The following is a 14,911-nucleotide window of genomic DNA, read 5'->3' as shown; positions in this document are numbered from 1 at the left end:
AATGAAAAAATCAGTACATTTGGTTTTCCTCCGTAAAAGTATTTAGTTAACTCAGGTCTTCTTTAATTCTTAGTTCTTGGCCCTCCTTGCACTCACAAAACATGTGAAGTTTAGTCAATATTTCTTTGCATCTTGGACAGTACAGTAAACCCCCCTATAACACGGTTACATGAAATTTACGTTAAATTTACATGAAAAATTAAACTCCTCTGGTTAGAATAAAAGGTTTTTTGGTGAGTAGCTTAAATTGTCTAGTTTTTGAAAGATATTATGAATTGTTGCTTTAATTAATAAGCTACAAACTTATTAATGTTTTCATCATTATAAAGTGAATTCTGACAACTAAAAAGAATTATATACATTTAAAACAATCTCTTAACTATACAAAATTTAATTTTGTTTATGCACAGCAGAATTATTTTCCATCCGTTTTGCTAAAAATGCCAAAATTAAAGAATATGTCATTGCAGTTTTGGTTTATTGCTTTATATTTTAAACTCTTTAGTGTAGAAAGATTTGTACAAAATTTAAAGTATTATTTAACAACTTTTGAATTAGTAGACAATAGAAAAATAAATTTTCATATAACATTTACTGAACAGTAATTGGATGAACAAAACAGAAATTCAGCATTCTATTAGACAATCTGATTATTACAATCCATCAGGACTTTACCATATAAGGAGCACATCATTCGTTTGAATGAGTTAGCTGCCAAAGGATAGTTTTTTTTTTTTAATCACATTGCTTCGTTTTTTGTTTTATTCATCAACTAATAATGTTAAAGTTATTTTTTTGTCTTAATTTTAAGCTCAGTTTATACAAAATATGAATTACTGGAAAAAAAAAAAACAGAAAGAAAAATGAATATTGTGTTGATTGTGACCTTTCCTGCAAATTTTTGTTTTGCAAATTATGGTTACATTTTAATATGTTGAACTTTTCCACCAGTAAAAAATATTTTCTACTAATTGATTGGAAGAATCGATTTCTGAATATAAGAGAGATTTAAACACAGCAGCTATAAAGAATATACTTTTTAATTAATTCTATTAATATTATTTATTTTGAAATTTTCTTTGTGATAAATAAATGCATGACGTATAAAAAAGTTTTCTTTTATCAGCTGTCATCTTGTTTTAAATGACATTTGCTGTCATTGGCATATTATTACTCATTTTGATGTTCTATTTTTGTGGGAAAAAAAAAAAGACAGAAAGTAATAAGAATCAAGTTTGCTGTATGAAAATAAATCCTTTTTTGCATTCTGCTTTTGTTTTCATTCACAAACATTTATCTGAACTCAGCTTAGAGTTCTCCATGGAAAACAAGAACTGAGGAATGTATTCTCAAATTCATGTTATTGGATATTAAAAAAATTAGATTAAAAATAATATAAATTTGGAAAAAATTTTCTGAGTTTATATTAACATTTATTGTTTGATAAATAAAATAGAAATGACACAATATGATAAAAAGTAATTTTGCCAATAAGTAAGCATTTGTAATTTTAACACGAGATTTAAGAAGGTTCTTCTAAGTACTGTATATTTTTTTGTGTGTTTATTTTATAATTACATTTACAATGAAGTGTAATAGAAAAACAATGTTTTATTGTTTGAGATAGTTTCTTCTAAACTACTCACCAGCTAGTGTTATGCTCTCAACAGTTTCTCTGGAAGTGAGTGGTTTATGCTGTTGTGGGTTATTCACAACGAAATTTTATCAGGTCAGTCCATAAGTCATGCCCATTTTTATTACCTTGAGAAAAATCTTGTTTTGCTGTTAAACATGTCAGTCTAATGTGATAATTTTTACACTGAAGTGTTAAATTGGATCTCATTCATATAATACTGTTCAGAATTGTGAACATTTCAGTTGTTTATTTTCATTAAAATGGAAGTAACTGATGAATATAAAAGACATGTTTTATACTTTTTATTTTTAAGTGGTGAGAATGCTACAAATGCAGCCAAAAAAATAAATACTGTACATAATCAAATTGTAATTAGTGCAAGGACTGTGCAGAAGTGGTTTGAAAGATTTAGAAACAATGATTTTAGTGTGGAGGATAAGGCTTGTACTGGAAGACCCGTTGACTTTGATGATGATGTTGAAGCACTAGTTGAAGCAGAACCATCTTTAACAGTTTATGAAATTGTGGAACGTTCAAATTCATCCCATGGAACTGTTCATAGACACCTACAACAAATCAGAAAATTTTCAAAGCTAGGAAAATGGATACCACATGAACTGTCAATAGCTAACCGACAACAACGTGTAAACATTTGCACATCTCTTTTATCCCACATTGCTTTAGAACCTTTTCTTGGTAGGCTGGTTACTGGAGACAAAAAATGGATCCTCTATAATAATGTGACGAGAAAAAGACAATGGATGGATCGCGACAAGCAGCCGAAACCGACTGTAAAAGGTGGGTTGCATCCAAAAAAAATTCTTTTGTCTGTTTGGTGGGATATGTCAAGTGTAATTCACTTTGAGCTGTTAGAACCTAATCAAACAATTACAGCTCAAATGTATTGTGAGCAATTAGAGCGTTTAAATGAAAAATTGAAAAAAAAATCGATCGTCGTTAGTGAACAGAAAGCAGGTTCTCTTGCAGCATAACAATGCCAGACCACACGCTGCAAAAATAACTGTACAGAAACTTGAAAGCTACAACTGGGAAATTTTACCTCATCCACCATATTTGCCAGATATTGCTCCCAGTGATTATCATCATTTTCGCAGTTTGCAGAATTTTTTAAAAGGGAAAACTTTTGAGGATGAGAACAATGTAAAAAAGGCTATTTCTGAATATTTTGATTCAAAACCGAAATCATTTTACGAAGACGGATTGCTGCTGTTTTTGTAGATAAAAATACACACGAACTTATGGACTGACCTGATAGTATCAATGTTACCATAAATGTGACAGCAATCTGAAGTACAAACTATTTAATCATTAATTTACTTGATGAGCACAATTGCAGTTGAATGATTCTCAGTGTAATTGCTAATATTTTATATTTTGTAATTAGGCATAATATTTAATTCACTTACAATTTGTTAGTTATTACTAGCTTTCTGAAAGCTTTATATCTGAATATCTTTTGTCATAATATAGTAAAGACACATTATTATAATCTCACGAATTATATCAAATTCCACCAGATATGTACATTTATGTATTAATAATCTTTAAAAATTAAAATTTCATAAAATGTAAAATTTTTTATAAATTTTTAATAATTGTTAATATGTAAATGTACATATTTGACAAGGCAGCTCTGTCACCCTTTTAGAAGCCTACAAATTAAGGTAGGATGAGATTGTGCTTTGTTTGTTGTGGAAGGTTGGACAAGGTGTCAAGTGTACGAGGGCTGTTCGGAAAGTTTGTGGCCTCAAATAGAACAACAGACAAAATAATGTTAAAACTTTTTTTATTTTTCAATGTAATTTCTTTGTTAGCAATGCACTTATTCCAGCGATGTTCTAGCTTTTTTATGCCATCACAATAGGTCGATTTGTCAAGGTGTGCAAAATACTCGTTTACTTCAGAAATGACTTTGTCATTTGAGTGAAATCTCTTTCCAGCCAAGACTTTTTTTAGGTTTGGAAAAAAGGTGGAAGTCACTGGAGGCCAAATCAGATGAGTACAGTGGATGTGGAACTAATTGGAAGCGAAGTTTGTTTATCTTTTGTTCAGTGATTCTGGTGGAATGTGCAGGTGCATTATCGTGGTGGAACAGAACCATTTTCTTCTTCAAGTGTGGCCTCCTTTCTTCAATTTCTTTCTTCAGTTTTTTCAAAAGTTCACAGTAATAGACAGCATTGATGGTCTTTCCTCTTTCTAGGTAGTCAATAAAGATGATGCCTTTAGCATCCCAAAAAACCAAGGCCATCACTTTCCTCGCTGATGGAACTGTCTTTGCCTTCTTTGGTGGTGGCGAACTGTGGTGTTTCCATTGCTTTAACTGTTCTTTTGTTTCAGGAGTGTAGTAGTCAATCCACATTTCATCAGTAGTCACAAACCAATGCGAGAAATCCTGTGGGTTTTTCTGGTAGAAGTCCAAACACTCCTTTGACAACAAAGTGTGAATATGTTTTAGTTTGGTGGTCAGCAGATGCAACACCCACCTTGCTGAGACCTTTATCATACCCAAATTTTCAGTTAGGATGTGGTGCACTCAGTTGACAGAGATGCCTGTTGTCTCAGCTATCTCACGCGTTTTCAGATGGCAATCTGCTAACACCAAATCATGAACTTTGTCGATATTTTCTTCAGTGACAGCTGTTGATGGTTGTCCACTGCAAGAGTCATCTTCCACACACTCTCTGTCAGATTTAAAAAGGGCTGTCCATTTTTTCACAGTGGTGTACGAAGGAGCAGACTCTCCCAAAACTTCATCCATGTCAGCTTTGATTTGAGATGGGGTCAACCCTTTTTTCATCAGGTATTTTATGACCGCATGAGTCTCCGTCTTCTCCATTTTTGACAAAGCACGTGCACACTGACTATCTGCTAAGCTGTCATGGCAAAACTTTACAACAAAGCAAGTAGAAATTGGTATTGTATCTTTAGCAAAGATGGCTGAATTATTTCCGCCAAAAATTAAATTGATTGCAGCGCCACATACAGGCAAGGCTGCGAACTTTCCGAATAACCCTGTTTATTTGGTTTATTAATTTTAACAAATTTTAATTTTTGAATTTAGGACCAGAAATTTTTAGAACTTCTTGTATACTTTACAAACTTGTAGTTGGTTGTTTTTGCTTCTCTCATTTAAATCCAAGATTTGTGTAATTTTATACAAAATTCTTTAACCTTTTAGTAAAATAATGTAAAAATTTTTAATTTGTGTAGGTAAACACAAACAAAACCGAGCCTTCACCTTTACAAGACTATCCAGTGACACTACTTCAATTTTTAATGTATCTGTATCATAATCGGACAGATTTTATGCTGATTTGTATGTCTTCAGATATTTTGAGTGCCCTTGGTTCTACATTATTTCCAGTTTCTTTATCTCATTCCGAGCATAATAGCGAAGTTAATTCACCAGTAGAAGATGTACAGGTAAAGTAAATTATGTAAATTATTAGATTTTTAGTAGAAAATAATTATGATACAATAGATAATACTTTTCATATTTTATAAAATTAAAATATTTTAAAAGTTAACATGAGTGGAGCATTTTAATATTAAATTGAAATGTTGAAAAAATCTTTATTAAATAATTTATAATAAGTAAAGCAAAATTTTATGTACTATAAACAATACATAATAGTATCAAAAACTTTTTATTATTGTTTACTTAATCTTACAATTAAAAAAATCTTTGTTAGTGAACATTAACTAGAAGTATGTGCTAATTAACAATGATGATACATTTTGAAAAATATGCCATTAAGCCAACATCATAGAGTGTACTTTAACAAGTTTATACAATTTAGTCTACTTCTTATAAGCTTATATAAGCTATTTGTAACACAGTGATAAGTATCTGTTTTTAAACATATCTAAATATAGAAAAGGTACTGGCAACTACAAATTTTTCAGTTCCATTATAATCTTATGGCACTTCTGTTGTTATGTAGCACATACCTGTAATTCAAAATGCTTCTTTTTAAAGACCATTTTAAAAAAATTCTATTTGGTTTAAATATATCACTAGAATATAATATATATTTATTTTATTTGTTTAAAATTAATACATAGTGTTACAAGATTAACTAGGGACACAGCATGACTGATTTATGATTAAACAGTAATGATACTACAGTCAATTTAAGCCAGTTACATATCATAACTTATATCTTGTATTTTTAATAAATACATTTTTTATTAATATGCTATTTCCAAAATGAAAATAACAAAATATGAAGTTAAATGCAACAAATGTTGTGTTTTTAGTGGAGGATTGGTCTGTAGGCAATGGCATTAGATTCCTTAGCTAAAATAAACTTTTATGATCATTCAAAAGAAATTTGTAGATTCTTGTCTATTCCATTTTATAAAATACAGTGGAACGTTGCTTAACAAGCACCTCTCATAACAAACAAAACAAATTGTAAAAAAAATGACGCGCTTAACAAGCAACATTTCACATAATGAGTGATGAGGAGAGGGAAAGTCCCAAATTGTGCACATGCTCCATCAGTCTTTGTTTAACAGTCGTTCTGCTAGCATCTTAGTGTTGCTTGTAATCACACATTTTTCCAAACTTGTGTTCACACATATTACGTGTAAACATCAACAACCATATCAAACCATATGTTTATACAATAAACATACCGAACGATATGTCAAATTCTTGGGCTATGTAAAGGCTATAATTAAATAGTATAAATTAATTAATTTGACTAGAGGTAGGCAGTCATGCTGCAGTCTCGTATTAAATTTAATGACCAATTACAAGTTAAATTCCAGAAATGTCTAAATTAAAAATTAATTATTTATAATTATTAAATTTAATACGAGATGGCAGCATGAATGCCTACCTCTAGTCAAATTAATTAATTTATACTATTTAATTATAGCCTTTACATAGCCCAAGAATTTGGCATATCATTTGGTGTGTTTATCAGACATATTATCTGTGATTTTTTTTTTTTTCCCCCCTGCAAATTGAATTCATATTTCAGGTTGGTTTATTTTTCCGTAGAAGAAAAGAGAATGATTCATGTCCATTAACAATGTATATTATATATATTTTTCTTTGAATAAATGTTATGCATAAAATATTTGAGTATTTTTTTTTTTTTTTTTTTTTGGTGTGGAATGCATTATCATATTTTGCATTAATTTATATGGGAAAAATTGTTTTGCTTAACGAGTGTTTTGCATCATGTAAGATACTGCAACAAATTATGCTTATTAAGTAAGGTTTCACTGTACAATGGAATAGATTCATAGAAAAGTATATAAGTAAAAAAGAAAAATAAGTTTCCCAAAGAAAAGTTGAGAGGAAAGAAGACTAAATTCAATGACACTGCAAATTTAAACACAAACATTGAACAAAGGACTCATGCAGATACAACCAGAGCCATAACTAGGGTTTTGGACGCCTATGGCCAAGAATAAAAATGGTGCCATTTTAATTTTTATTATTAAAAATATAATTATTTTATTCTAAAAAAAGCTATTGTAAAAAAATTATCTAATGACATTCAAAATACTATATAAATATAAATATAAAAATTTTTTTGTGTTATTAATTTCGAATACATATTATTCCGAAACCTTCTCGTTGGCGCCTTTATTAAATCGGCGCCTATGGCGGGGGCCACATTAGCCATACCCTAGTTACGGCTCTGGATACAACTATGTCTCAAACAAATAAAATTTTCTTTTTATTTTCTAGATTTATATGCTTCATTTACAAAATAAGTAAAAACAATGATGTAAGGATATTAAAAATAATAATATGCAATTTAAATATGTTTTTTCTACATTTTCTATTTTTAAGATTTTTATTTTTTTTAAATTTTTATAATGGAATTGGAAAAATTATATTGTTGTTGATCGTAGTTTTATCTGAACATAAGAACATGTCTTTATCATTAATTATGTCAGCATTCAATTTTTCTTAAAAATAAAAATGTAGTGGAAAACATTCTAAACTACATAATATTGTTTTTGTTACATTTACTGAAAGTATTAAACTAACTCTTAAGCAGTGAACAACAACTTCTAAATGGGTTTGGATCATTATCCCAAAAGACACCATAATCCAAATGCCATAATCCCAAATGTTGAAATCCCAAAAAGGCTAAAATTCCAAAACACCTAAAACCTCAATCCCCAATGAAAAATTTGTGGTCTGTATATGAGTGCATGCAGATTGGTTTTCCACACACTTAAAATAACATAGATGCATTACACAGAAGATGGGAAAATTTCGTAGGGAATGCTCACTTTGATGTATATTGAATCATTGAAGAATTTCAAAAATGCATTACCACAAAATGAATATAAGCATATTCTCCAAAGAAAACCATACCCTAAAAGGAAAAAAAAAGCAGATACTCATTGCAAAACAAGACTTCAAAATATAGTTGATGATCATGAAAGTCGGCTGGCACTTATGGACTACCTTTATGCAATTGCCTGTAATCTTTCCATGTAATATACTTTTTCTTATGTTGATATTTTATTTTCTTCCTCACTATTTAAAATTTTCAGCATTGATTTTTATAATTCATAATTCTATATATTTGATTTTAACTTCTATGTATTAATGTAATAATTAATACTCAATATGTGTATATTATGTACAGTGCATACATACTGACTATTACTGTTATTGAATATTGTATGAAAGGGACTATGAAGTGTTCTCTCATGTGTTTATGTTTCTCAAATAAATTTCATTTAAAAATGTAAATAAATGTCATTAAAGATTTATTATTATTACCGTATTTTACGGACTATAAGACACACTTTTTTTTTCGAAAAATTGCCTCCAAAATTCAAGTGCATTTTATAGTCCATAGTGTCTTATAGGTATTTTTTTTTTTAAATTGCTTAAAAATTAAGGTGCGTCTTATAGTCCATAAAATACGGTATTTTTCCCAGGATTATATTTTCAAGATTTTAATCTTTTAGGATCTCAACATCCAGGATTATGATCAGCACTACTTTTAAAAATTATGTAACTACTATATTTGCAATTATCAGTTTTACAGATAGTAGTAATTTTTTAAGTTGAATTTTCATTGTAAATTATTAATAAATAAAACCAAATATAACAAGATTTATTAGACTGTAATTCTATGATTTTTATAAATTAATTATTACTGCTTTGCAAGCTTATTATTTCCATTTAACATAGTATCGGTGATATCCAGTCTCTGTGAAGGGGGCATTTAGATTTAGATGGCAGGAAGGGCATCCAGCTTTACAATGTAAATTATAGAGCTGGATGTCCTTCCTGCCATTAACTCTCTCTTTTTATTTAGAATCATTGAACTGTGGTTTGTATCAGCATCCTGTATTGTGTGCCATGTCTGATGAGAATACTATCATGGCTGCAAGCTGCTGACTTTATTGATTTGATAAGAACCAATGTATACAGTAAAATTAAGATTATCTATTACTTTTTATAAATTAATTATGTGAGATCTGGAATTCCATTAAACTCAAAATTGTAATAATTTTTCCCTAGTATAAACATTCTCAATAGAAAAAATTCTTAGCCGAGAAAATATGCGTCCCTGGCCGTATAACTGTCAACTATCCATTGTTCTCACTCTGTATACAGATCATCATGCAACTTAAGTTTATAGTTAACGTCTGAATTCGTCATATATTTTTGGTCCCGGGAACACCTATGACTCGAATTGCTATTAACCATTGATCACGTGACCGATTTTTTCCAGCCTAAAACTATAAAAGCCACTTCTTTTTCCCTCCAGGGAGTCTCTTATCATCTGTCAGACCAATGCCATTGCAGGTCGTCACCGCTCTGGACCTTAAGTTCCAGCATCACCGCGCTCAGTTGCGACTTTATAAAAGTGTGCCTTTCCTGGATACCTATATACACTTCTTGGATATCTAAGTGCTAAATCGATAAGGAAATTAACCATGAGGTATGAACTGAACCGGTAAACTCTCTTGAACCCCTACACAAATTAGGGATATTAGTCTACGTTGTATTTTGTCATTTGTTTATTTCAAATAAATCTTGTTTTAACCTCTTGATGTATTAATTAATTAGAACTCTATATAAAAATCAATAAAAAATACTTAAAACTGAAAAAAAACGAAAGAAATGTGTTAATTTTGAAGAAAAAGCTTCAAAGTACAATTTCCTTTTTCTCGCCTTAGCGCGAAATCTGACACCGATGAGTCATTGTTTACACAGCTGGATGACCTTGAGAACAGCTGGTGTCCTCTTTCGCGGGACATTCTCATGAAACTCTCAGGAGGAGAAGGGTAAAAAGTAGGGTGAATACTAGATGGCGGTATATTTCTAAATATTTTTTTAAAATTACGATTTTAATTGAAATTTCCGACCCCCCCGACTTAATTAAACGTATATATAATAAAATCTATTAATTAAAAAAATTAAAAAACTATTGGATGTTGTTTTTGACAACAGAAAATAGCTTTAAATAACTTTACCGAAGTAAAATCGGCGCTCTAGAACTTTAGAAGGATGAATGAAGTTTTATAAAAAAATCCCATAAAAAAACAATTGAGCGTTAATCGTGCGTCATTAAAGGTTAATTAAAATCGCAATAAAATTTTTTCGCGCGGGTAAAAATTTTTCAAAAAATTTGGAGACTTAGAAAACATTCCAAAGATGCAAAAAAAAAAAAAAAATTTTTCCGGGCCAAAAGTACCGTTTTGTTTGTAACGCTATGAAACTTAGCCGGATATTAGTCTACGTTGTATTTTGTCATTTGTTGATTTCAAATAAATCTTGTTTTAATTGTTCAATGGTGTCATATCGAATATTGCTTTTGCCTTATCGTCAACCCCATCTCACCTCCCCTCCACTCATCCAACAAGAAGAGTCCCGTCCCTCGGGATCGCAATCGTAAACTTAGCCATCTTGACAAGTGAAAGGTCAATGACCTGTAACCGGAAAGGGAGGTACGACTTCCTCCTACCTCCCTCGGATCTCACAATTATAAATGTAACAATTAATTAAGAATATATAATAATAATTATTATAATTATAAGAATTAACTGATTTTCAAATTACGGTAATAATTAATTTTTGAAAATCATGCAATTATGGTTCGGTAAATTCAGAATTATTTCTGTCTGAATGTGTAAATTATATTAAAATATAATTTTGGATATGTTTTTTTTATATAAGTTTTATTAATAAATTTCATATTATACATGTATTGTACAAATTGAAATTTAATAATAAAAAATAAAGAATTTCATAGTAAAAATTCTTTTAAAATCATGTCTGTTTAATACATTTTTTAATTGTTTTTAAAAGAAATAAACTTTTACACAAATAAATACACTTTCATTTTCTTTTTAACTTGAATATTGGCAAGTTTTACTAAATACATAAAATAATTCAAACATTTTAAAAAGTTGTCAAAAAAATTGTGAAATGTTTTATAACTAGTACTTGATTTGCCTTTTGTTCTTGTTTTCAATTATCAGAAGTAAGCACAAGATTCCTTAAAAGAACTAATTACACAGGAACACCACAAAGATAGTTTATACAGGCTCTATTGTTTATGAAGCACAAGCCTTTCAGACTATATATCCCTCATCAGTCCTTTTTTATTCAACATTAATCTGAATGGTAAGAATTACATGTGTTATAGTTATACAGGTGACAACCGGATTCTTAGATATTATAACTGTAAATTATAAAAAATGGAGTATAATAAAAAAAAAATTGACAGTTCTGCCCATACTTGTTACTCCTCTACTATGTTTCAGAAGAAACACTTAAATCTCTCAAACATTTATTTACTACAGACTCAAGGGACATTTGAAGCTCAATGCTGCATTTTCAAATTTGCTACTTGCAAGTAAACTTTGTTTGATTGCCCTGTACTTTTCATAGTGAATAGAATTCATGAAAAAATTACTTAATATAAATGATAAATACAATTGTTTTTAAACCACTAAAAAATAATAGGATAAAGCTTATAAACTTTTTAAAAACTTTGAATAAACTGTCAGTAAAGAAGTTTTGAAAAATGTATTTTAGTTTTAACAACTAACTCTACCTTTTAGATATTTATATAATTCTTTTATATATAGGAAATATTTAATTAAAATACTTTATCTTAAACATTAATTTTGCACTTTAACTTAAATTGTACTAATTTATTTTATTAGTCATTATCTGAAGATGATAGTTTAATATTTATAAAGTCACCAGAACATCCTGTAACTAGTAAAGGTAGCAGTCTAACATCTCATCCAGGCCGAAAATTTGTCATGGATTTTTTACGTGTTATTATTGTTGATAGTTTATCATTACCTGTTACAACAAAACAGGCACCAGTTATCGATATGTTATTAGAGGTATGTTTTTTTACTTTGAGTCAAAAAAATAAATATTTATTGCAAAAACTTATTTGTATTTTTTAAAATTTCTAGGCTGCTCCTTCTCATTCTTCTCATGTACAGCAATGCGAATTTCAAACTGAAGTGTTATCATCCTTAATGGAACATTTATTAGCTGCAGATGTGTTGTTGGGAGAACAAGCTGCTCTTCCTATTGCAACTGGAGGAAGCTATTCTTATATTACTCCAAATGTTTTCTATTTTACAAGTTGTTTAGTTGATAAACTTTGGCAAGGTAATTAAAATAATAAAAAAATTATTACAGTAAACTTAGCAATAACATTTAGAATGAATTAATTAGCTTAATAAATAGGGTTGTAATAAATTGGAGGGCTTATCACATCAGGACTGACAGTCAGCCCAGATGTGATAAGCCCTCCAATTTATTACAACCCTATTTATTAGGCTAATTAATTAATTCTAAATTAAAAGTCGTCGGCTGGAAGCATTATTTAATAATATATTTTAGCAATAGCAATTAGAAATATTAAAAAATAAATTATTTAATTCATTTTTAAACTTACTGTTAAATTTTTATATATAAATATTGGAACGCTTCATATCTATTTATATAAAAAGTATTGACTTGGTTTTAACAGAATTTTTTATATTTAACTTTTTTTTATTTTTCATATATTGGGTTGGCAACTAAGTGATTGTGAATTTTGTCAATAGGTGGCCTTAGCACATTTTTTTGCTTTGTTATTGTGTTCAAAGCACCTAACCTATATTGTTTTCTTGTTGTTTGGACTTCCACCTTTAATTTAGTAAAAAAAATTGTATTGATTAGTTATTTAGTTTTGTTTTTATCCCAATTTAAAAATGGAAGAACAAGACTAGCATTTCAGACATATTTTATTGTATTACTTCCGAAAAGGCAAGAACGCATCACAAGCATACAAGAAGTTATGTGCCGTATATGGGAATGAAGCCTTGAAAGAAAGGCAGTGTCAAAATTGGTTTGCCAAATTTCATTCTGGTGATTTTTCACTGAAAAATGCTCAACGATCTGGCCATTCAGTTGAAGTTGATGAGACCCATATCAAGGCCATTATCGATTCAGATCGTCACAGCACAACACGTGAGATTGCAGAGAAGCTCAATGTATTGCATACATGCATTCAAAAAAAATTTAAACAGCTTGGCTATGTCAAAAAACTGGATTTATGGGTCCCTCATCAGTGTAAGGAAATTCATTTGACGCAACGCATTAGCATCTGCGATTCACTTCTGAAATGCAACAAAATTGATCCATTTCTGAAACGACTGATTACTGGGGACGAAAAGTGGATAGTTTATAACAACGTTAATCGGAAAAGATTGTGGGTGATGCAAGATGAACCAGCCCAGACGACACCAAAAACTGAGATTCACCAAAAAAAGATTATGCTGTCAGTTTGGTGGGATTATAAAGGAATTCTGTACTTTGAACTTTTACCAAGAAACCAAAAGATTAATTCAAACGTGTACGTTCAACAACTCACCAAACTGAGCGATGCAGTTCAAGAAAAGCGGCCAGAATTGGCAAATCGTAAGGGTGTTGTTTTCCAGCATGATAATGCAAAGCCCCACACATCTTTGGTCACTCGCCAAAAATTATTGGAACTAGGTTGGGATGTGTTGTCACATCCACCATATAGCCCTGACCTTGCGCCTTCAGATTACCATTTATTTCGTTCCATGCAGAACTCCTTAAATGGTAAAAATTTTTAATGACACTGATGATGTAAAATCACATTTAATTCAGTTTTTTGCTGGCAAAAGTTAGAAGTTTTATGAACATGAAATTATGACACTGTCTGAAAGATGGCAAAAGGTCATCGACAAAAATGGACAATACCTAATTGAATAAAGTTATATTTTTAAGCAAAAATTTTGAATTTTCCTTCTTATTTAAAATCCGCAATCACTTAGTTGCCAACCCAATAGTATCAAATGTCAAGTGATAATTGATTTCCATCCTAATAACAAGAAAACCTAAAAAATGATTTTAAAAAAATACAAACATTAAACAATAAAGATATTAAAAAAGTAATATATATATACAGTGATAACATATAAGATATATAAAGATAGATGTAAAAAAGAGTGAAAGGAGATGACATTAAAATGACAAATTACTAAATTACTATTGTTATAACTTTCATGAACTTTCTTAATCATTTATTTAATAAAATTTCAATCATAAGATATTTTGTCTTTCTAAGCTTTCTCTAGCTATTATAATATGAAAGATTTTAACTTAAAGAAGAAGAGTATTTGTTTTAAAGAATTGTACAGAAAAACAAAATATTATTATTTATTACACTGAACAAACTAACGTGTATTCAATATTTTTATATTCAAAATTACCTAAAGAATTTGTTTATTTTTATTTTAAAAATTGAAGATTTTATTTTAAATACAATAGAAACTCTCTTAATTGACCTTGCTTAATAATCTCAACTATATTAACTAATGTTATACACTTTTCGGTCTAAAAACTCTTAGTTAAATGTAACATTCCATACAAACGTTGTTAGACAGATCATTCTGCTATGATGTTATGAATTGTTTCTTATACTAAAATGTTTCATGCAACATAATAATCCACTGTACTGTACATGTCCATTAAATTCCCTGAGATCTCTTGCTCAGTACTCTCTTTAGTGACATTTATTGTTATTGTAGTTATGACATTTAATTAATATTAAAATTAATTAATTAAAATATAGGTTAGAAAAGAAAGCTGTTTGTTTCTATGGAAATTAAACTGGAATTTTTAGAAAGAAATTATGCAGCTAAAAGATAAACAATTGAAATTTTCTAATTCTTTTAAAATGAACTGTCATATACATTTGTATCTGTTATTAT

The 14,911-nt window shown here is 29.4% G+C and overlaps 1 protein-coding gene across 1 annotated transcript in view; it reads left to right on the top strand.

Annotated features, from left to right (window-relative positions):
• Positions 1–14,911, top strand: part of bchs (WD repeat and FYVE domain containing 3 bchs) — a 232,023-nt gene that overhangs the window by 148,016 nt on the left and 69,096 nt on the right. The window contains exons 38-40 of the mRNA XM_067264512.1: positions 4,868–5,080; positions 11,828–12,016; positions 12,092–12,293. Of these exons, the coding sequence (XP_067120613.1) occupies positions 4,868–5,080; positions 11,828–12,016; positions 12,092–12,293 (604 nt within the window). The remainder of the gene's footprint in view (positions 1–4,867; positions 5,081–11,827; positions 12,017–12,091; positions 12,294–14,911) is intronic.

Source organism: Centruroides vittatus, unplaced genomic scaffold (assembly GCF_030686945.1).
Source record: "Centruroides vittatus isolate TY-2023 unplaced genomic scaffold, ASM3068694v2 contig_19, whole genome shotgun sequence".
Lineage (NCBI taxonomy): Eukaryota > Metazoa > Arthropoda > Arachnida > Scorpiones > Buthidae > Centruroides > Centruroides vittatus.
The sequence above is the reverse complement of the archived record's forward strand: the minus strand, read 5'-3'. Positions and strand labels throughout refer to the sequence as shown.